The sequence below is a fragment of the Crotalus tigris genome, unplaced genomic scaffold (genome assembly GCF_016545835.1).
Source record: "Crotalus tigris isolate CLP2741 ecotype Arizona unplaced genomic scaffold, ASM1654583v1 scf7180000017881.257975618366:2651188, whole genome shotgun sequence".
NCBI lineage: Eukaryota > Metazoa > Chordata > Lepidosauria > Squamata > Viperidae > Crotalus > Crotalus tigris.
In genome coordinates, this window is record NW_024096698.1 from 632,186 (window position 1) to 656,822 (window position 24,637).

Consider the following 24,637-nt stretch of genomic DNA (forward strand, 5'->3'; position numbering starts at 1 on the left):
CTCCTTATTCCACCTGCTACACAGAATGGAACAGCTTGATAATTACATTGAGAGAAAGGTTCATCTACCTGCTATTGAAAAATATGACTGAATAACTAACTTGGAAATACAGACGTATACTAATTATATTCGATCAATCCTACAGCTTACACTGCATACTAATCACTTATTTGGACAACGACACAGAAGAGATACCTATGCAAGATAATACAGCTTCAAAAATTCAAAATCAAATAAGCTGTTAATAGTTACAAAAAAGGACAAAAAGCAGTTTTCATTAGGAAAGTCAGCAAACAGATGCTGATGGCACCATACAGTACAATATTTATTCTCTTATTGGCTCTAGTGGCTGTAGGGAAAAATCCCTCTATGTCCTTAAAATATAGCTATTGCACAAAAATTAAATCCTGTATTTTTCCCAAATATAAATGTAGTTCACTAAAAAAAGGTATTTTAATGTACACTCATGATAAATACTTATAGGATTAGATTTATTATTTTTATTACCTTGTTTGTCATATCGATGTTACAGTTTGCTTCACAGAGTGCCATTACAATGGGGACATTTCCATCTTTGCAGGCTACGTGAAGAGGAGTGTTACCATGTCTATCTTGAAAATCTATAGAACAACCCCGACTAATCAGCATTTTTACTACTTCCATCTGACATCTTCGTACAGCAAGGTGGAGGGCTATGTGTCCATCCTAAAATAATAAACGCAGCTAATTATTTCTTCTGCTGCAAACAAAATTTCTATGAATGTATATATAAAATCTCCAGACCTATTATGGCAATACCTGTCATATGTAGATATAGATATGGAATATGTTACATGGCTACGGTATGGATAAATTCTACATAAGGTAGGGTTTATTTTGCCTTTTTAATTCAATAATCACATATTTCAAGAAATCTAATTTTCAAGAAAAAAATGGGCATCCTTTCCAGAATTACCATATTTAAAAATGTTTGTGTGTGTTATTTTATATCTGCTCAGTACATGGTAATAAAAGATACTGATAAATGCAAGCAAATGGGCAGGATGTACAATGAAAGCAAGTATTTGAAATTAAGGCAAATGAGTAGGAGGAATTGCCATCACTTTGGGAGGAACCTCCTCTAGCTGGCAGATGAATGCTTGCAATGGAGCTCTCCTACAGATCCTCTCCACATAAATGAGCTAATCAGTACAAAAAGTGAGAGATATCTCTTAAAGTTACTTGTTTTTTTACTTAGTTTGAAAAAATCCTTTAGACAATTATATAAAGTATATAGTAGCAAAAAGGGATTATTCAGGCTGAATAAGGAAATCTAATATTAAATGAGAAAAATAAGGGAAGGATACTGAACAATACAGGCAACTGAAATATAAGTCAACCGTGAAGTCAAATAATAACTAAAATGAGTTAATCACTACACAGTGCTAAGATCTCATAAGAATAATTGCATTTACAACAAGAGTGCTTATGAGTGTATTTAGTTTTTAAAGAATATCTTTATTTAATATTAAATATTGAATGCTATATCCAAAGGATTATTAAAGAACATAACACAGAAAGCTTTGTATTATTTAAAAGCCTGTTAAACGTTTCTCATTCAACCATAAACTAACCTTGTCAGTTGCATCAAGGTCAGCGCCATGCTCTGCCAAACATTCCACAATATCATGGTAGCCTCTAGCTGAAGCTGTCAGAAGTGGAGTTTCCCCTTCTTTATTTTTAATGTTCACATTACAGCCTGCCATACAAAGTGCTTTGGTAACAAGAAAATAGCCATGCCAAGCAGCACAGTGCAAAGGAGTTTCTTCTTCCTATAAAGTAATTTTGAAGGACTTAAATTAATAAAGTTATGTCTCACATCCTTTCTGCTTTAGCACTATTTAAAACGTCATTGTAAATTTTGACTCAATAAATAAGTATATTCCATGTCATTATTTATTCATGTTTCATGTGCTATCCTATAAATGTAGGATATGAAGCAATCTTCCAATATCTAAGGGGCTGTCACAAAGAAGAGGAGGTCAACCTATACTTCAAAACACCTGAACACAGGAATGGAAGTAACAGATGGAAACGTATCAAGGAGAGAAGTAACCTAGAATTAAGGAGAAATTTCCTGACAGTAAGAATAGTTAATCAGTGGAATGGCTTGCCTCCAGAAGTTGTGGGTGCTCCATCACTGGAGTTTTAAAAAGAGATTGGACAGCCATTTATCTGGAATAGTGTAAGGTCTCCTGCTTGAGCATGGGGTTGGAATAGAAGACCTCCAAGGTCCCTTCCAACTTTGTTATTAAAATCTAACCCTACAGTTCCAGATGTTATAGGAGCCTTCCCTACATTAATGTTCTATCACTTGAATAAATGTCCAGCATGGTACAGAGTTTCAGAGGTTGGACTAGTACTCAGGAGGCCCAGGTTCAAGTCTATCCTCAGCCAGGGAAACTCAGTGTGTGATTTTGGATCACCATGCCCTTTCAACTCGACCTATACCATACTCTTGTGAGAAAAAAACAAAGCAAAACAATAGGTAGTTCCAGCTCATATGTTCACAATGAATTTCTTTCTCTCTCTCTCTCTCTCTCTCTCTCTCACACACACACACACACACACACACACAGAGAGAGAGAGAGAGAGAGAGAGAGAGAGAGAGAGAGAGAGAGAGAGAGAGAGAGGAGCAAAAACAAAGACAGCTTTTTATATTTCTGAGTTTATTAACAATTTTAAATAAGAAAACACAACTATATTTTCCTTTCAGAAGCTATTCTGACATTACACAAATATGTATAAATAAATCTTCATTACTTACTTTATCTTGAAAATTAGGATTCGATCCAATGCTACAGAGGTAATGAACTACATCAACATGACCATATCGAGAAGCCACATGGAGTGCAGTTTCTCCAGACTATATTAGAAGACAACCACATGCAAATATTATTTCTTATACCAGACTGTTGAAATTCCTACATTATGACTGCATTGACATAAAACAATTTCCAATGATTAACACCACTAATTTAATTTTCTTCATTTGCATAACTCACTGGAAAAAAATATGGGTTAGGATTGCACAACATGCTTGACAAAATATGGTTGTATTTTATGGTTAAGTATAATATGGAAAAACAGCTCATGAGTTCCACTATGTCTACCTGCACAGGTAAAAAACTAGATATGTGGGAATAGTAAAGAACATCCTTAAACCATCTCTTTTCCATAGGTGTCTGAAACCCTTTTTCAAAATGATTTTTTTTCTTCTTTTCCTACTACTATGGCTAATGTTCTATGAATAAACTAGAGTTTTCATTACTTGCTCTTAAATTTAAATTTAAAATTATTAAAAATTAGAATGTGTGGTATTTTTTTTCTAAGGGAAAACAATTTTTCCTTACCTTGTCTCTAACATCCAAAGGACATTTATTTGTATGGAGAAATTTCAGAGTTTCTATGTGACCATGCCGAGATGCCCAGTATATTGCATTGGATCCTGCCTGTGCAAAATATTTTATGGTAGTAATCAACAAAACCATACACTAATTTGAGCATACATCCTCAGAATTATAATTTGATGTCAGATAGATACAGCTCAGTATTCATGAATTGAAAAGGAAGAACTTGGAAGACTGTAATTTGAATCTGAATTAACTAAAACAGGGGTCTTCAAACTTGGCCCTTTTATGACTTGTGGACTTCAACTCCCAGAATTCCTCATCCAGTGTGCCTGGCTGTGGAATTCTGGGAGTTGAAGTCCACAAGTCATAAAAGGGCCAAATTTGAAGACCTCTGAATTAAAACAATGTTCATAATCTACAATGATCGTGTCAAGACTGTTAACATCGGATGTTCTTATTTGCTATATATTAAGACGTAAACATGTTTTATTTAGCCTGCATATCACTTCTAGAGTTAAAGCAGACAATACTAGCCTAGTGGATGGGAAAATATGCTAGTTAACCATAACAATATCTCAGCACAGCATTGCCAAGGTCGGCTGTAACAGGAGGTACGGGAGGGACAATTCACACTTCACACTAATTGGAGAATGTGATTGATGACTATGAAATGAAGGAGTGAATTATGCTTTGTTACGGGTGATTGGGGGAGGGAGGATTCAGTTTTTGGCTTATTTTTGTATGTGCTGAAGCTATGCAGAAATAAAAGGATTCTTTAAGGTAAATAAGCCTCAAAGTTCTTTGAAAAGCTGCTTCTTTTCGGAATCATGACAGATCACTTATAAAACACAGATATTTAATCTCTATCCTTCTCCTCTACAGTATTAATATATGTTTTATTTTATTCACAATGGCAAATTAGTTTCCCACCTTATCTTGGACATCAACGCGGGCACCTCGCTTTAGAAATAACTGTAGCATTTGAATATTCCCACATCCAGAAGCAATCAGAAATGGAGGTGTTCCATGCTAGGTAAAAACAACCAGTAAATTGTCTATATCAGTACAATTTAATTACAACACAATTCTATAGATTTACTAATGCTCAGTTTTGAACTTACATTATGCATTTTCTTATATATTTTGGAGATATTTCATACTGCTTGGTTTATTTGTTCTATTAAATTTGGGGAGGGGGAAACTTAAGTAGCAAAGATTTGATCACAGATGAATCGATGCAATGATGTATGCTTGGTGTTAAATACATTAACAGCACACCAGAAAATGATGTACATTTTCTCCAATATATTATAAAACATTCTGTTATCATATAGAAAATATAAACAAATCTTTTCCCCCAAATGTCTGATTAGTTGCTCAGTGTTTAAAAACAACTACAACATACCTTGTTTGGTTGATTGACATCATAATTGGTCAAAGACCCCAGAAGATGCTGAAGGCCAGGAACATTGTCATCATTGATAGCATGAATGATGGCCTTCATTACAAATGAATCTTCCTCATCCTCACAAATTAAGCAAAATGAAGCATAGAGTTGTAAATGGAGGGGGAATAGAAATAAAAAAGATAATTAATTTGAGGGATAAGAACTCTTATAAGGATCAAACAAAACAAAATAAGGCCATAGCAATATATTGCAGTTCTGACAGGCTTACTACAGTATTCTTAATAGGAATTGTGTTGCTGCACTATATGCATTAGAAGTATGCATTTTCAAATGGCTCAATCTTGAAAGGAGTCCTTCGGTGTCACTGCAAACATCTAACATGTGACAATTTTGTTCTAATCTAAGATTTTTACTTCCTTAAAAGTGTCCATCTTGCAAGTATAAAGAGGTAATGTAAGAAGAAATATAATAAAAGGCTTGAGGCCAAACAGATTTACTTATATTTCTTTTTTTTTAATCTCATGTCTTTCATTTCTTCGGCTCAGAATTTTTTAGTCCTTTTCTATATTTTGTATTTAGTATCTGCCTTGTTTTCTAAAACAGTTCAACGTGTGCTAGGAGTGAGCGGCGAAGATTTTGCAGAAGTAAAAAATTATATAATTTAAATGTTGCAGTTCTGCAACAGTAGTCTTATGTTTATTTATATTTTATGCCACAAGAGGTCAAGATTGAAATTCATCTTCCAAAACAGTTGGTTTAGTAACTGAATTTAGTACCCCAGTAAGTAGAAATCACATTTACAATAATGAGAAAATCAGCAGATGAACAAAAAGAAAAAAGGATCACTCTGCAAAATTGATTATATTTTTTTTTCTTTTCAAGAACAAATTTGTTCAGTACATTAGGAAAATAAAGGTATCCAAATTGTATGAAGTATATATCTCCTAGATTTATATATTTGAATAGAAGCCTCAGGAGGTCAATATAAATAAAGGCAATATACTCTGTTTTAAATTGTAACTATAACTGAATTATATATTTTCAGATGAATTGACATAACTGTTACATTCTTTCAGTATGTAAATTTTATGTAAAGAGGAATTCTAATTTTATAAAAGATGTTATCTAGTAGACCCTCTATTAGACTTGAAACAACCACTTCCTGGTTTTAATTTTCTATGGCTGGGGTCCCCAACACCCAGGCTCTGGCCTGTTTGGAATCAGGACCTGCTGGCAGCAGGCAAGCATGTGCATGAAGCTCCCCTCGTGTGAGTAGCAGCCGTCTTGCACTTGCACACAAAGCTCCCCTTGTGCTATCTGTCTCCCTCCTGGGCTGGCACGCCAGAAAGGTTGGGGATCACTGTTCTATCTTATATTGTTATACCTTCACTGTGAATTCTTTAAATTCTTTTTCAGTTAAGAAACTAGAAATTTAAATGGTAGTATGTCTGGCTTATTTCACTAAAAGTTCATACCAATTATCACAACTTGGTCCAGTGTAGTAATGATAAGCTGCATTTAATTTAACCAGAAAAGAGATATAGTCTTCAATGTTCAACCATTCCTTTTGTGACTGTTCAAAGTTACAATGGCACTGAAAAAAGTGCCTTATGACCATTTTTCACACTTATGATGATTGCAGCATCCTCATGGCCATATGATCAAAATTCGCACACTCGACAACTGGCATGTATTTGTGATGGTTGCAGTGCCCTGGGGTCATGTGATTACCTTTTGCGAAGCAAAGTCAATGGGGAAGCCAGGTTCACTTGACAACCATGTTACTAATTTCATAATTGCAGTGATTCATTTAATAAGTGGCAAAAAAGACTAAAATGGGGAAAAACTCACTTAACTGTGTTAGCAACAAATATTTTGGGCTCATTTGTGATTGTAAGTTGAGGACTACTTGTATTTCTAATTTCTTTCTTAGGGCTGCTAACTTTAGTTTATTAATAAATTGTTATGTACAAACAATGCATAAAATAATGATATGGGAGCTCAGACATATTAGCTTTTGTCCATAACAATATTTTTTAGGTTCAGACCAACTTCCAAGATTCCCGGCTACTTGGCCAGTTATGTTTATGGTAGCTAGATTGCATACATTGCCAATTTGGGGATGGCTGCTTGATAGATATATAATTAATTTCTTAGTAGTAATCCCTATGAGATCTGAAACTCAATTTATCAGTACAGTTAAATAAAATTGAATCCTGATTTGCATACAACATTTTATCCAAAATTTCCTAAGGAAATTATCAATCTTACATGTTTACTTACCAGAGTATCATCACTTCTGGCCACACTCATGTTACTTCTGGACAAAAATGATCTTGATAATCTTTGGCATAATGATATTAGACGCACTGATTGCTTTTATTAAAAAAAAGAAACAAACATTCATTTCTCAGGAAATTTATGTCACATGAGATTATCATAGGAAAAGGACATATTAAAATGTAGGTTTCTACATGCTGATCTGAAGTTTGTTGGCAATTCAAAAATTTAATGAGAATCAGCTTAGAACAAGTTCTTACGTGTCAAAAATCATGATTGTTATCTAGAGGTAGATGTTTCAATTTCATATCCATTCTCATAATAATTACATTCTTTGTGGTATGTTATATTGCTTTTGAAATTTGTATGCATCCTCACAACATTGTTACTTCCTTCTCCTTCTGAGTTACAGTGGAAGTACTCAACAGAAACCTACATTGCTAAGTTTAGTGAACAGATGATCTTGCACTATTACTAATTAAAAGCAAGAGACAGAAAATTGTTTATATTAAATGTAGCCACTCATCAATCTAATATTTTTGTTATGATAGCACACACTCTTGTACATCTTACCCCAAATACAAAGCTAAACTGCATTATCATAAATAATTATTAACCTTACTTTCCATTTTCTTCGTGCAGCAAACTTTTTGAATTTCTCCATATTTACTGCAGAGGCTTTTCTGCTCAGGGCTTGCAGAGTATCTTTTGGCTGTGAGAAAATTAAAATAACACTTTGAAATGCTTACTGTTATGGTGAAGGTTGTCAAATGATACAGTTATAATCACGGTTCTCAGATTCATGTGTTAATTTAGTAGGTAATGGCACCACAAAATATAATCCTTAGTCCAAGGAGAAGAAGAATCAGGGCAGAATGTATTGCCTATCAACCACAGAATATTCATCTTTAGTTATTTTATGCAAGTGTACAGTAAGCATTGTACATTTTCTACTGGATTCTTTCCTCTTTGATAATACAGGGCGAATTGATTTGGTTCAAGGGTTAGAATAACTATTAAAAAAACATCAGATAGGAAGAAAATAATTTGGTTAGTGCCTTAGAGAAAAAAGAAAATGCTTATACTTGTATGCCTCAAAAAGCAAACAAAAATACAAATAGGAGCAATAAAATAGGCAAACTGTATCAAACAATTTAATTTTATGTATTACATGCTGACCTTGATCCATGGATGTTGCAAGCTGTCTTGAATAGTCATTCTCTTCCTTTTAAATGAGAAACAGGTTAATTAAGTAAGCCAATAAATTCTTATTCTATTTTCCTCACCTACCTATAATTTTACAACTATAAATCAAGTGGGCAGAATTTAAAAGTTAACTTTAAAATTCCCAGACTAGTATTTTCAACCTAGTAACTACAAACCTACTACATCAGCTCTAGCAACATCACACAGTACTAATCCTGGTGCATTCTCCATGAAACTTTATTAAAACACATATATTTAATATTAGAATGTGATAAATAAAAACAAATCATCATCATCATCATCATCATCATCATCATCATCATGTTAATTTAATAAAATCCAGGACAATGAAGTGGCAAACATGTCACTGGTTTCAAAAGAAATAAAGCTTAAGTTTAGAAACACAGATATTTCCAATTAGATTGCTGCAGGAGGCACTTGGATTATCATGCTTGAAGTATGCAATGCAGTTAGAAGGCCAATATACCAGTTGATAAATTGATGAAATTGTGTACAGATAGTCTTACATCCATTTGTTTACTGACTATCTGAAGTTATGATACTGAAAAAAGTGATTTACGACCAATTACCACACGACTGTTGCAGCATCCCCATGGTCACATGATCAAAATTTGGATGCTTGGCAATTGGCATGTATTTATGACAGTTGCACTGTCCTTGGGTCATGTGATTGTCATTTGTGACCTTCCCAGCAGAAGCCTTGGGCTCTATTATGTTGTAACTTGAGGATTATCTGTATTATACCCATAACCTCTACCCCATAACTGGGTGTTTTCATGATGTTCCTTAATTGGCCCTAATGATGCTGCTGCTGCTATATGCCAACTTGACTGAGAGGCATAATCTAAAGCATAAAATAAAAAAATGATCATACCCATCACAAATAATCAATGACAAAAACTCACTTTGGGTCCTTTATTAGAAGTCGCCTTATAAAATCTTTAGCTAGAGCACTGGTATTACTAAAGAATTCTTCCTCAAAGTCATAATTCACTGCAGACACATTGGCTAGCGTTTCTTGTTTTGTCTCTCCAAGAAATGGCGAAGCGCCACTTAATCTGCAAAAATTAATTTTGGCACAGTAAACATGATGTTGCGTGACTTGAACAGAAACATCTCTAGAATCCATTTGGAGCAGAAGAAATACAAATGTTAGTAAATTATTATTGTTTTTATATTGGGTTTTTATCTTTTTTAGTGACTTTTATCACTGTCACTGAGAGTGATTTGGGGGCTAAATAAATATTCTGAAATAAAAAAAATCTTAAATAAAAAATACATAAACTACCAATGCCCAGGCCAATGTAAATTAGGAGTCAAACAATATTTCAGAGTTTGATGCATTTGGAAATAAAGAAACAGAGGCATAAGTTTAAAATGGTTATGCTGTATAGGCATCCATACAGTAGGATGGACCACATCAAATAAATTAATTTTTACATGAAATTATTAATTAAAATAGAAATAACTGCTTAAAACCATAAAATATTTTTATCTCTACCTGTCAAATAAATTTATGTGCCCTGTAATAATTTCAATTCAAGTTGATTAATATTACTCTAAACCAGGAGACTTCAAACTTGGTCCTTTTATGACTTGTGGACTTCAACTCCCAGAATTCCTCAGCCAGGCACGTTGGCTGAGGAATTCTGGAAGTTGAAGTCCACAAGTCATAAAAGGGAAAAGTTTGAAGACTTTTGCTCTAAACATTTCCACCCCCTTCACTTTTACATAGAAAAAAGGTGGGTGGTGGAAAATCACAGCTTGTTTTCTTCTATTCTAGTTTCAGTGGTGCTCAATGTATGTATTGATGCCAAAGGTAATAGACAGATTCCCCCCAAAATCATCTTGCTTTTTAAAATATACAGATATAATGTTGCTTTTAAAAAAACCACAAGCTTATTTAAAAGAGGCAAAACAAGTCTCCTACTGAATCTCTGTTCTCTAGTCTTAACCATGCTGTTGTCTTCTGCTGCTCCAACAAGCTGTTTCCTCCCGTTTATCTCTTTCACCAAATTTACAATTAAAAAAGATGTTTGATAAAAATGTTCATTTTGGAGGCACCTAAAATGGTGGACTCATTACTTGCCTCATTCAAAATACTTTTACTGTCACTATCACTGTCTCTATGTCTAAATCGGACATGTCAAACTCGCGACGTCACATGACATCGCAAGACGTATCGGGACTATTTTGCCATTGCCGCCAATGGGGTGGGTGCGGCTCTGGTATGAAGAAACCGGCCCGCGGGCCAGCAGTTTAACACCATTGATCTAAATGGAAACCAAGCACCAGATTTTTACAATTTCAAATAGGTTTCTTTAATGATTAAACCAGGAAGTGGAGGCACTTAAAGTAATTTATATCTGTTTTTAAAATCATAATTTAGAAATGGAAAACCCATGGCCCTTCAGATTGTACCCTAAAGCTCTGATCATTTTTCTATGTTGGCTGGACTAGAATCTAACAATATTCAGGTTTCTCACTTCAATGGATGGAAAAGTACATTTAAGACATACCAAGTTATATTCCCAAATATCAAAATAATGCTTAGTACAGTTACATTTTCTATTCATTATATACTGAAGTATGTTTTCATATAAGTATTTCTGCAAGTATTTCAAGCTAATTTCATAACAAGATTTCTATGGATATAAACAGATGAGGTTATCATTTACAAGACTGAATAATATTGAGAAAATTACAAAAAAACCCACATTAGGATGTTAATACTTACAGAATATAAGTTATTACACCAATGCTCCTGCAAAGAAATATGGGAGAAGGAGAAAAGGTATTTTTCAGTGCTAAAAGCCTCCTATAAAAATTACCAACAAATACCAGAAAAAAATTGAGAACTTACCACATATCTGCCTCAAGACCAAGTGGTTCATAGTTTACTATTTCAGGAGCTAGAAATAAAGAATTTGCTAAGTTTTTTTTAAAAAAAATACATAAATAATAGAGGGTTTGATATTAATATTTGTTCTGTACGGCAGCAAAAACATTAACAAATGTATTCTATTAGCTGCATTACACCCTAGTAGAGATAGAATCTAAATCCCACTTTCTAGAATGAGTGAGGAAAAAATGCACTGGGCAGTTGGAACAATTTATACCAATTTTAAGAAAGCTACATTAGTTTAGACCAGTAAAAATTTGTGTTTGCAGTATGCATCTGTTCAATATATCCTGACTGCCATTAATCTGTACATATAATCTCAAATGTCACATTTTTATTGAATAGAATAGAGCTGAAAGGGACCTTGGAGGTCTTCTAGTCCGGTCCCCTGCTCAAGCAGGAGGATCTATACCAGCGTTTCTCAATGTTTGTGTGACGGCGACCCCCGTCACACAAACGTGCCGCGCATGCGTGGTGCTGCGCACATGCGTGGCGTTGCCCCCATGCGCGGCGCCGCCCCGAGGGGGGAAAATGGCGGATCGCCTTGTTTGGCGACCCCCGTAAAATGGTCGATCGACCCCAAATGGGGTCGCGACCCATAGGTTGAGAACCGCTGATCTATACCATCTCAGACAAATGACTGTCTAGCCTCTTCTTAAAAATCTCCAGTGATGAAGGCAAGCTGTTCTACTGGTTAATTGTCCTCAATGTCAGGAAATTTCTCTTTAATTCCAGGTTGCTTCTCTCTTTGATCAGTTTCCAACCATTGTTTCTTGTCCTGCCCTCTGGTGCTTTGGTAAATAAAATGACCTCTTCTTGGTAGGAGCTCCTCAAATATTGGAATACTGCTATCATGCCTCCCCTATTTCTTTTCTTTAGACTAGTCAAACCCAAGTCCCGCAGCCGTTCTTTGTATGTTTTAGTCTCCAGGCCTTTAATCATCTTAGTTGCTCTTCTCTGAATTTTTTTTTCCAAATTCTCAACATCTTTTTTTGTGATATCTTAGTCATTAAGCAAAGTTCTCCCAGTTGTGGTCATTAAGAGACTGTGTATGTTAAGTGGAATGTGAGAGTGCCTCAGAGGATGGAGCATGCTTTGGAAACTTCAGCCTGGTTCCCATCCCACCAGGCAAATGGAAGCCTGCTACAGGCTCTTGACAGGTCATACTATCTTGCAATCTTTGGTTTCTATTTAGATGGCACTTTTGTTTTTTGCTTAGGCTGTACTAAAATAAGCAGAGAAATCTGTCAACCTTTCTTAAAATATATTTATGCATTGTTTCTTTCTGCTTGCATGTACTGTAGTATAGAAACCTACTGCATTGTCCTTTCAACTTATTTAAAAATCAGGTTATTTTAGAAATATTTATGACAGGTTTGATACACTTATTGGCTTATTGTCAGTGGATAATAACTTAAAATTGCATATTTCCACCACCTTTATGTTTTTGCTTCATACTGATGCAAGTATTTGTATTTGTACTTAAACACTCAGACATTTTATTTAGCTCTATTTAATTTCAGCTTACTTTAATTCTATTTTCTAATTTTTAATTGTTTTCAGCTCTTTTTTTAAAAGAGGTATCCATTCTTTCTTTTTTCATCTTTCCTTCCTTAAATGTGTAATAGAGATAAATATATTTTGTTACTCAGCTATATTTTCCCCATCAATATCATAAACTTTCCTGCTGTCAGTCTATAATCCTTTATTTCAAATGATTCACATTTGAATCATTCAAATGATTTCAAATGATAATTTTAGTAGAGATTTACATCCCAGAAGTTTCTCAAAGCAGATGAAACACAACTCTGTTCCATTAAAATAGCATCAAACCTACAGAACAGCTAGAGAGAAAAAATAACCAGGCAAAACAAGACAAACTTTTAAATACATAATAGGCCTAGCACTCCATAAGACAATACCTGGGGCAATACCAAAAATGAATTTTATTTATTCACTTATTCATTCATATAATTAAAATGAAATATAGTTAATGGGAGTTATCTTCAGTCACATGTTAATTCTTTTCTTATCATAAATTATTAAGTGAATAATTTGATAGCTAAATGAATTAGATAAATAATATTACCTTCCAAAAATCTCTAGCAACAGCACCAAAAGCTTTCATCATTAATATAAAATAAAGCTCCTACTATAATAGCCAATATTATTTATCTTATTTATTTAAATATGGTGTCACATCCATTTTGTAGTTTTTGGTAACTGACAATATGTAAAATTAAATTTATGTCATCCTGAATCATTGAAAAAATATTCTAAACTGAGTAAGTATATTTGTTTTAAAATTCCCTCTTAAATTAACAAGGAGCTGGTCTCAACTCCAAATAATATTAGATTCTACAACAGAAAAAGCAGAGCAAGCTGACATTATAGTCATGGACAGGCTTACATATCATACTGCAGCTTTTTAGGACAGGGCATGCTTTCCCTGGCTGTTGAGAAAGTAAGAAAACTACAAGACAAAACACAGAAAGACAAATCTACAAAGGAGAGGCCACTTATTTCCTCCCTTTGGATATCAGAAGTTGGGGAATATAGTGTCTTCAATATTAGATTTAGTTGCTAAATCTAAGGCCTTCAATATTAGATTTAGTTGCTGAACAGCTGATTTCTAAATTCTTAGACCACACATGTCAAAGCAATTTCTTTAGTTAAGTCCATGTATAAACTTGTAATAAGTAAGCTATTTTATAAATATGTGTAGGGAATTCATATTCAATAATTCAACCAGCATCTTCTAAAATAGTTTCTTGATCAGCCTTATTCAGCCCAAATGTGATGAAACATAGCCCATGAGGTCTACGAATTCTGTGGACTCTAATCTCAACATATCTGGAGGGAGCCAGAATAATTTACATGAACTTCAAGAGGTGCCTCATGGGCACTATATTATAGTAATCCAGTGTGGACATTATTATAGAGAGTGGGTAACTAGCCATGTTCTGTTTCTCCAAAAAGGAATGCAACTGGTACATCAGCAAAAGCTTGTAAAATATGCCACATGCTCTTTGTGTCAGCTGAAAGTCCAGCGCCTAATTAAATCCATCCAAAACAGAAAGAATACTATTTCTCTAGACTGATAAATCATTAATAAACAGGACTTTTATTTGGATGGAATTACTCTTATCCTAATCTCTTACTTATTCCAGATACAGATTATAAGGATAAATGTAAAGAAGAAACAGAATGGAGTATAAGCAGTTCATAATTAAAATTAAACTTCAGGTTTCTTGATGATATTTCTCAGGAAATATACTGTACTATGGTGATGTTGAACAGCAAGGAATTATTTATCAGATTTTATGGGAACTATAGCATAATTCTTATAGTGCTACACTACAATCTTCAATACAGTACCATATATAATGCTAAAAATTAAGAAAATGAATTTCTAATCAAAAATGTCATACAGTGGTAAAATAGCTACTCTGGATAGGATGCTAACAGTTCTCTTCATTGCTTCTCCTCAACAAATGAACTTTATAATATCATTAATTCTATTATTTTCCTCAGTCAAACATATATGGCTGATAGTGAGAATAAGTATTCAAGGAGATGTAAGTAATTCACCTAATTAAAAGAGGATTTTTATAAACTAATGGAGCTGGGCTTTTTTTGGCATTTTTTCCTTTTAAATGTAGATATCTATACAATAAGAAAGGTTAACACAGTTGTATAAAATTCAGACTGCAAAAATATACATGGACATAGAATGTCTACAAGAAATTACCCATATACCTATACTGCTACATGCACTGAAAAGAAGTTGAACTCTGTCTCCTATCACCTATCTTTAAATCTCAGTATAGAAAGCAAAGGACAAAAACAGGACTAAATTCATCAAAATTGTCATTAGGTGGATTATAAAGAACACATCTGCTTAAAGTTATCAGACAAATTTTAATAATAACAAAATGATGAAATATAATACTTACCAACAAATTCAGGTGTCCCAAAAATATTCTTAAACTCATTGCTGAAGTCTATTTTGTGTGCTAAGCCAAAGTCAATGATCTTGATGTGTGGTTTTGGTACATTTCTATCCAGCAGCATTATGTTTTCAGGCTTCAAGGAAAAATATTGATTGTATGTGAGCAATTCTAAATCACACCCATACTTTATTTTAAAAATAAAAAAATAAAAAATTAATAAGTTCTTATGGGTAAATGTAGCCCTCTCTTGACAAGAGGTGTCTGCAGGATTGGGGCTTTCATCAAAATGACAATAGTAATATTGCACCATTGTGATGCAACCTGTCTCTTGAATACACATATGTAGCACTGTACATACAAAAGTGGTAAGCATTTTATCATTTACTCCATCTAGATCATACCTGAGGATGCCTCTCTCCCTGAATTTTTTTGTCTCTAATAAAATGAAGTTGGACAAATGCCAATATACAAATATATGCAGACATACATATAAGAGTTTCCCAAAGTATACTGTATATAGAATATCCATAAAGATATGGCTCCATAAACACAATCAGTAATCTATTATATCCTATTTTATTCTAATATTCTATTATAATCTCTTATAGTCTTGCCACATAAAGAACCTTCAAGATGTCTTTTGTTTTCTTGGACAAAACTTTACATTAGCATTTATTCTGGGTATCCAAAGTTTGAAAAAGCTGCTTGATCAATGTACCTTAAGATCAAAATGTGCAATTTGCAGAGAGTGCAGATACTTAACACCATTAAGAATTTGCTTGAGAAATTCTGTGGCCTCCTCTTCAGTCAAAGATTCCTTTTCAGCTAAAAAATCAAAGAGTTCCCCTCCTGCAACGCTGTAAAAAATAGGAGCTTTAATTATGACTTGAACACTTTCCATTTAAAAAAAAAAACAAATGTGAAGGAGTCTGCACACTTTATGAAGAAAAATATCTACTCTTAAAAGCTTTCTACACTATTTAACAACTATTAAAATGTTTAATTAAATTTGCTAAGTATTAATACAGATTTGTAAAGATTTTTGGCCTTTAGAAAACTTTGCAAGAGAGAAACAGCAATGTCATATCTTAAAAATAAAACATTAGTTTAAGCAATAGAGTGGAAGAAAAATATGACACATGGTTATTCACCAATTATGATGTAAAATCTACTTTCCTTTGTATTCAAATGTGTTCTAAGTCATAGAAATTAAAATGATTTTTTCAATATTATATCACACTTTCATATGTTCTAAATATTACTGGATAGTCTTTGAATGGAACATATTCATAAAACTATTAAATATTTTGGTTTTCACTTCTTAAAAAAATCAGAAATACAAACACATCTATTTCTGTTCTATCAATCACCTTCTGATAGTGTTGAGCCTTAGCTAGCATGAAAAAAACTACTGTTTAGCATATTTTTCTCATTGATATTCCTCTATTCTATCAGCTGTTCTCAAGTTAGCAATGAAATACTGCATAAGGTTTCTCTTCTTACAACTACCATCCTAAACCAAGGATGTAACTTTTTAAGGGGGCCAACTGAGTACTTAGTGAATGGATGTCATGCTAAAAACCACAGTCCAAACAACTGGCAGAAATGCAACAGGCAAACAACCTCTCATTTAATTAATATATCTATTATACTAATATTAGTATTAACATATTATTAAAATTACATTAAATTAATTAAACATATTTAATAAGAAAATTCCTTATATAATTTGATGGGTCTCTCTCTTAAATAAAAAAAAAACACAATTTTTTGACCCAGCATTTATTGTAGGTTACCATGGATTATAGATCTGTGTAGCTGTCTTAGCATATGCATATTGAAGCAGTGGCTGGAACATTATTACATGTTCTTAATAAATGAGGAAGTTTATATGTAAATAGGCATGTACAGCAATCTCAGAACGCTTCAGTTTTCAAGACGAATATCAGTATTTTGAATTGTGCCTAGAAAGTAACTGTAGATTGGTCAGAGTTACATAAAATAGGCACAGTATGTTCTCTGTGATCGGTTAACAATCTGGATGTTTCATGCTGAACAATTGGAATGTTCAATTTTCAAAAGCAGTTGTACAAAAAACATCATGTAACTCAATCTGGAAATAATTATGTATGTATGACAAAGGCCAAATCCCTATTTCTACTGATTGTAGACACTAAAACTAGTCCAAATCTTTACAGGGACAATCATCTTATAAATACCATCCTGTTTTTAAAAGCTCTAATCCAGTGGTTCTCAACCTTTTTAATGCCGCGACCCCCAACCGGTCGTAAGTCAAGGACTATTCAACCGGTCGTAAGTTGAGGACTACTCAACTGGTGCAGCACCGTTTGCAGAATGGGACTTTTGGTGGGCTCAGCAGGGCAAAGACAGCCTAGACAATTCCTATTGGCTTTTGAAAGCCAATAGAATTAGACTCTATTCAAGAGAGTCTATTCTATTGGCTTTCAAAAGCCAATAGAATAAAAGGGAGTAGCACAACTAAGGAAAAGGGGGAAAAAATGGCGGACTGCGACCGTGAAATGGTCGTTTGACCCCAAATGGGGTCCCGACCCACAGGTTGAGAACCACTGCTTTAATCAGATGCTTCTGGCTTCTGCTTCTGGAAAGGTTTTCTATGTCTTAGCTAAGAAGCATTCACATTATACAGATATCATCTCTTATCTTATGAAACACAAATCTGCCAATTCTAAATGATTGATAATGCAAAGAACATGGTATCAGCAACCACAGTTCTTCTATATGCAATATAGCTTTCATAATTAACACTTCATAGCATATCTAAAATCATATTTTTCCAGTAACAATTAATTGTATCTACGGAATTTTAAGACTCGAATATGAAAACATATATAAATGTCTCAAATAACATGTACATCCATGTTCTGTGCTTATGATTGCTCAAAAAAATATATGACCAGTTCCTCTCCGCACAAATCTCTTCCTCAGTTTATTATTACTCTATATTTGCAATTGAGTTTACAGACCTAAACAGAAATTTTACAGAAAAACAAAATATTATTCAGTGATGGGCCATAGCAGGAGAGACACAACATACTAAGGCTTTGGATGCTATACTATAGATATATTACTACCCCACCACCAACAATAATAGCAATATTTTATTGAACATAAATGGAGGAGTTATTTTAAGTTATAACACCTTAGCTATTACTCAACCTCCCTTGAAAATGTAAGTACTTTTCTTTTACTATAAATGAACAAATAAATGAATCAATATATTGATAGTGATTATCTATAAATCAAAGCAAGAACCCATTCAATACAAGTTTAGAAACCATTCATGGCTTCAGATTTCTAACATTTTTATCAATATAAATGTTTTGCCCAGTACATGTAATCTGTGTCCTGATTAAAGAAAATGTATTTTAGAATTTGTATAAACAAATAGATTGCATTAAAAAAATATTTACACTGACTACTAAAAGGCGAATGATGGGGAAAGTAGCTTATTTTAGTGTTATGACTAAGATATCCAGAGCAAAACACTTTGAAATTAATAAGTTCTTATAGTATACAATGTAATATACCCCAAAAGCTTTTTTTAAGAAAACCATTTAAATATATTTATTTTATTGTAATGGCTCAAAGTACTTATTATATGTTTTCTTTATAAATGAAAATACAGAAGGCCCACCAGCAAGTTTACATGGAATTCCAATAGGTTTTTGATCTTTAAAGTCTCACATAAATAAAAGCAATTAAATAAAAGTAGTTAAAGCAAACAAGATGTTTCTTTCTTTCTTTTTTTGGGAAGAAAAGTGGATTACATTATACCAGAAAATAATTCCTTTTCTAGCAAGTAAACTGTTACCCAAGCTTTGGGATTACAAATTATATCTCACAAGATATAATTATAGGTCTTAAGCATTTAATGTGAAACAGATTAGCTTATAAAAATAGCATTATCTCTCTTAATGAATTAGCACCAACATACATTTGCCTTTATTAATGAACCAATTAAATAATTAAGGCACTATCTAAAGACATTGTCCATGGAGATTTATATTCCCAGTGAGTTTAACAAAATTAAAAGGACTTTCACTGAAAGTAGTCAGAAAAATCAGCAATATTAACAAAGATTAGATTAACATGATAGGCTTTCATATTAGCAAATCAGCCCATTGTATAATTTATTCATAGAAAAGATTTAAATTTGCTAGATTTTTTCTTGCTTGATAAGTGTTAAAAACCTTTACTTGCTTGGTAAAGTATTAAAGTACGATATAGGTATCATCTGTTGGATATAAGGACATTATAAATGACAATTTCATCATTTATAAAGACATGTGCTTTACCAACTACATGTTCACCATTTAAATAGACTCTACAGCACAATCTGAAAGTGTTACTTGGAGGTGCAAACCTATTTTCCACAAGGAAAAAGAGGATTAATTCTTAACCAAGAAAGCTCTCAAACTGGCAAAATACCTTCTATCAATGGAGGACTAACGGAGGGAAAGATTTAAAATCCCACAAAAAAAGTCATGTTTCTTTAAGCCTGGACACACTATCTTGGATATGAAGAACTTGTTTTCATATCTACTATAAAATCAATCTTAAATTGCTATACTCTGTTTATAAAAATTTATGATTTTATTTTTCTATGTTAAACTAGACAACCCATGCCCCACTGGATCATCGTTTCAAATGTATTTCTTTATCTAAATAGAGAAACAACATGACCAGGAGTCAGCATTGGGAATGAGACTAACTTCTGATTTCCTGCCAGCTTCCCCATTGAGTTTCCTTATGGGAAGATGGCTGGGAGAATCAAAAACCTTCCTTCCTTCCTTCCTTCCTTCCTTCCTTCCTTCCTTCCTTCCTTCCTTCCTTCCTTCCTCCCTCCCTCCCTCCCTCCCTCCCTCCCTCCCTCCCTAGTACTTATTTTCCAAGAAAGAAAACACGATAATCATCCAGAATTCAATCTTAAAAACAGAATGAGAACTAAAAGCAAAACTCCGGCCTGGATTATCATTTGAAATGTAAATATCCATCTTAAGTGGAGAATGTTCTTTCAACCACAGACAAATTTTCTGAAATTAAGACTGTGCTAAGATTTATAATAGCTAACAACTAATACAGAAAGAACAGACAACTCAATATTAGAAGCATCCTAAAAAAACCATTATCAACAGAAATTTCTCAAAATTATTTTTGCATTTATTTATTTATTTATTTATGAGACTTATATACCGCTTTAAGTGCAAGCACTCTCTAAGCAGTGTACACCAGTAAGCAGTGTGTGTGTGTGTGTGTGTGTGTGTGTGTGTGTGTGTATATATATATATATATATATATATATATATATATATATATATATATATATATATTTACATTGCCCCTAACAATCTGGGTCCTCATTTTACCTACCTCGGAAGGATGGAAGGCTGAGTCAACCTTGAGCCGGTGAGATTTGAACCGCTGACCTGCTGAACACAGTCAGCTAAAGTGGCCTGCAGTACTGCACTCTAACTGCTGCGCCACCTCGGCTCATTTAAAATTTATATAGCCACCCATTTTATATGAAACTCCTTATGTGGCTCCTAACCAGCAATTAAAACAACAATAATAAAACACCATAATACATAAATTTATTAAAAACATCAACATTAAAAACCTGACACTCAAGTTAATCTTCTGACAGACAGTCCCTCATAAAATCTTATATCCGATGATATGCCCCTGTACAGATCTGAATATTCTGACTGTATGCTTTAAATGCACTGGCATTTTTTTCATGTAACATTAATCCATTTGTTCCTCACTCTTTAAAAAACTAATATGACATTTTCTAGCTTGTTCATGACTGCTGAGAATTAGCCAATAATTACAAGAACATGCATTAGTAGAAACAAATGTTCATGTTAAAAGTTTTCTATTCTACTCTAGAACTGTATAAATAAGTCAATTAAGTGCTCTAAAACTTGGCAGGCCCTCAAAGCTTCAAGATAGCTGTGGCAGCTTCAAGGAACGGATCCAGTGGGGTGCTTCACTGGAAGATTTGCACAAGCCTATTCTATTAATAGACATTTTTAATATAATTGTTTTTTGTTTAATAGAACACCAAATATTACTAAGTATGGGTAACTTGAGGCCCACAGTCTCATACCGTTGCATCATATGATAACAGAACTGTTATAATTCTGAGAATTATATATGTTTCCAGCAGATTTTGAAAAAGAAAACCGATGAGGTACATTTCCAATGTATATGTCAGAAATGAGCAAGTTGCTTCCTTATGCCATTCAGACCTTAAGAATATCTGGCTCTCATGTTTTGCTCAGATAGGCTTTTATATAGTTTAGTGAATGAACGAAAAGCACAAGGGAATACTGTGGAAAAAAAACTGGCCTCATGTTTGTAAAAATGAAAAAGATGTCACCGAGTCTACTGTATTGCTTTCAGGCTGTTCAACCAAGAACAGCGTTCTGACTAACTTGACATTTTGCTCTTCCAGAAGGAATTACACTGGGGGTGAAGAAAGGAGAGCCAACTGACTGTAAGGAAGAAGAAATGTTAGAGTGGAAGAAGGATTTTGAAGAATTAAGCTGGATGGGAAATAAAATAGGCTGTGGCTGAAGCACAAGTTGCCTGTGCTGAGAAAAAGAGAGTACAAAAATAACTTACAGTCTGCAAATGATTAACAGCATTTTAAAAGATGCTGATTTAAGGCAAGTAACATTGCTTCCAACATTGCTTTTGCAGAATGAGAGCAGTGATCTTCAAAATGAAACCCAGATTTCAGGAATTATGCAAAAGAAAGCAAATATTTGATACATATATTCCTTGCCCTGGATTGACAACTCCAGCTATACTAAATCTAGAAAATTCTACTCTTGGTATCCCACAAATGCATATAGTGCCTGCCACAAGCTATGCTTCAAAACATGCAGACAAAACCCCCTATATTAACTGTAAACTAAAATTAATTGTCTATAAATATGATAACCCATTTATAAAATCAATTGGTCCCCCTCTGCTTATACCAACTACTCTCCTCCACACATGCTTCTCTATCAGAGAAGTTTCATTCCCTTTCATATAAGAACAGGTGAGAAAGAAATAAGAATAACAAGCAGAGAAAGGAAGAAAAAAGAAGTGGTGGCCAGAGGGTGGGGGGAAGGAAAGGAGAAGACAAAACTGGATACTAATGAGATGGGAAAAGGTAGATGGATCAAAAAAGAGAGAGGCATTATAAAAGTTAAAATTCAACAGGCTCAGCTCTTTCCAAGTAAATAATCTTCAGAGTTAATTTTCAAAGGTACCCATGCTTTACAGAACAAAATGTCAAAGATATCTGCATACAAATACCTTTATTTTCAACTGTTTATTCTATTCTTATAAGCAAATGTAGAATGACCCTCACAATGCAAAGATAATTACTGGGTGGGTGAGTGGAGAGAGGAATAATCCTCATTTTCAAAACTGATACAAAAGCTTCATTTCCAAAACTGGCATTACAAACAACTTACAAATTACTTACAGTTCCAATATAAGAATTACATCCATTTTACTTTCATAAACATCATGGAGTGTGATCACATTGGGATGCTGGATTTCTTTTAATATGTTTACTTCTCGTTCAATGTCTTCACGGCTCACACCTCGCCGGCTGGATTTTGTTCTTCGTTTTTTAATGAATTTTGCAGCATATTGCGCCCCAGTGGTCTTCTCACGACATTTCCTTACTATTGCAAACTGGCCACTGGAAAAAAACAACCCAAAAATAAAATAATGTAGTGCTTTTTAAAGTACAACAATATCTTGGTGGAAATAAGAACTGTTACACAAAAGTACAGGATGAACGTCTTATGTTGACTAATCATTGGTCTATCTGCCTTAGTAAATCCTGGAAGAAGTGCAGAATAATGGTACAAAGCTACAAATTTGTTTTGCATTTATCCTGTTTCTTTTAAGCTAAAACTGTCTGCTAACACATCCACATTTTAAATATAGCCAATATTTAACCCGAAAATGGGGGGGGAAACACTACAACCTTACCGAAATAAAAATATGTGAACAGAAAAATAGGCCTTTTTTTTGAAAAGCCTTCAAATGAATTTAAATTTAACCAAAAATATACATTTGGTATTAGAACATCTATTATATCTATTGCTTTTTCAACTTACTCTCTCATCATCAAAAACGACAGTAATGAAAAAGTTAAAAGACAAGTAATTCCCCAACCCACCTCACACAAGCATAGCAACGTATCTATATTATTCAGAAACTCAATCCTGCATAGCATAACTAGCAAACAACAGAAACTTCAGACTTGACATGATTAAATAAGATGCTTTACTGCAGACAAGAATAAAATCACATACAGTAAATCTGTGTAATAAACAGCTCTCTATATAGGCCAGCCTTAGGGTTAAATCTTCAGCCATTCCTCCCACTCTTTCAAATTAATAGACTTGCAGACATTTTTTAAAAATAAATATTTTATTAATTTTCTAATTTTACAATCACAAGTACTTAATAAACAATGTGTTGTCTGGATCCACTGGTAATTCAGTGGTACATATTAACTGTCTCAGTCTAGTTCCAATACTACACCATCCAGTACTTCCTTGGTCTTCTCTTCTTCTGGTGGTATGCATTTTTCCACACTGGGCAAATACAATTCTTGTTACTGTTAATACATATATAATTAAGTATAGACATCTTCATCACATTTTTCTGGTATTATACATAATATTGATAGTGTCAGTTTATATTTTCTAGCCAGAACATATCTCAATTGCATTTCCACTTAAAATCCATTTGTTCAATCAACATCCTGTTTTTCCCACTTTTTTTAAAAAAAAATATTTCCCATCAAAGTTCAAAATATATCTATTGCTTATAATTTTCTCATAATAAATTATATTTGGGTAACCAAAAGCTTCCCTTATTCAAACCTTTCAGAATGTTCATATTTCACATCTCATAACACAATATTCTAGTTACAAATCCTATCCTTCTAATTATAATAATACTCTTATTTCTAATAATTATCTATTTTCTTAACCATAATCAAACATCTGTTTAATAGTATAATATATTATCTAATGGTCAAAACCTCTATTTTCTTCGGTCTTACTCTAGCTTTCTTCGTTTGCCAAATAATTTTCCAAGTCAATGCATCTGAATCATCAAGTAATTCTTCCTCTGTTTTTATATATATTATTTGGAATGAGGAAGAGAATTTGATTGAAGTATTTTTGGAAGAACGTTCAACCCATTTATATTAATTAAATGGCCTCCATCCTTCTCCTTCAGTTTTTCTTTTCATTTCTTGTTTGTCAATATTCAGCATTTTTCCTAACAGCTTTATCATCCATTCGATCAGCTCTTCTTTCTTATCTTCAAGTGTGTTCTGAGATCTTGACAAGTAAGATAACTTTTCCATTTCCGGTGTTATCACTGCATCTTCTAATTTTTCATTTGT

The 24,637-nt window shown here is 33.4% G+C and overlaps 1 protein-coding gene across 2 annotated transcripts in view; it reads right to left on the reverse strand.

Annotated features, from left to right (window-relative positions):
* The window catches only part of DAPK1 (death associated protein kinase 1), a 69,825-nt gene that overhangs the window by 26,673 nt on the left and 18,515 nt on the right, over nucleotides 1-24,637 (reverse strand). For both annotated transcript variants that reach the window (XM_039343894.1, XM_039343893.1), the window contains exons 3-17: nucleotides 22,688-22,909; nucleotides 15,881-16,019; nucleotides 15,166-15,295; nucleotides 11,171-11,219; nucleotides 11,045-11,071; nucleotides 9,213-9,365; nucleotides 8,260-8,305; nucleotides 7,703-7,792; nucleotides 7,084-7,176; nucleotides 4,798-4,917; nucleotides 4,323-4,421; nucleotides 3,393-3,491; nucleotides 2,807-2,905; nucleotides 1,614-1,811; nucleotides 508-705 (exon numbers count right to left, since the gene is read on the reverse strand). In XM_039343894.1, the coding sequence (XP_039199828.1) occupies nucleotides 508-705; nucleotides 1,614-1,811; nucleotides 2,807-2,905; nucleotides 3,393-3,491; nucleotides 4,323-4,421; nucleotides 4,798-4,917; nucleotides 7,084-7,176; nucleotides 7,703-7,792; nucleotides 8,260-8,305; nucleotides 9,213-9,365; nucleotides 11,045-11,071; nucleotides 11,171-11,219; nucleotides 15,166-15,295; nucleotides 15,881-16,019; nucleotides 22,688-22,909 (1,762 nt within the window). The remainder of the gene's footprint in view (nucleotides 1-507; nucleotides 706-1,613; nucleotides 1,812-2,806; nucleotides 2,906-3,392; nucleotides 3,492-4,322; nucleotides 4,422-4,797; nucleotides 4,918-7,083; nucleotides 7,177-7,702; nucleotides 7,793-8,259; nucleotides 8,306-9,212; nucleotides 9,366-11,044; nucleotides 11,072-11,170; nucleotides 11,220-15,165; nucleotides 15,296-15,880; nucleotides 16,020-22,687; nucleotides 22,910-24,637) is intronic.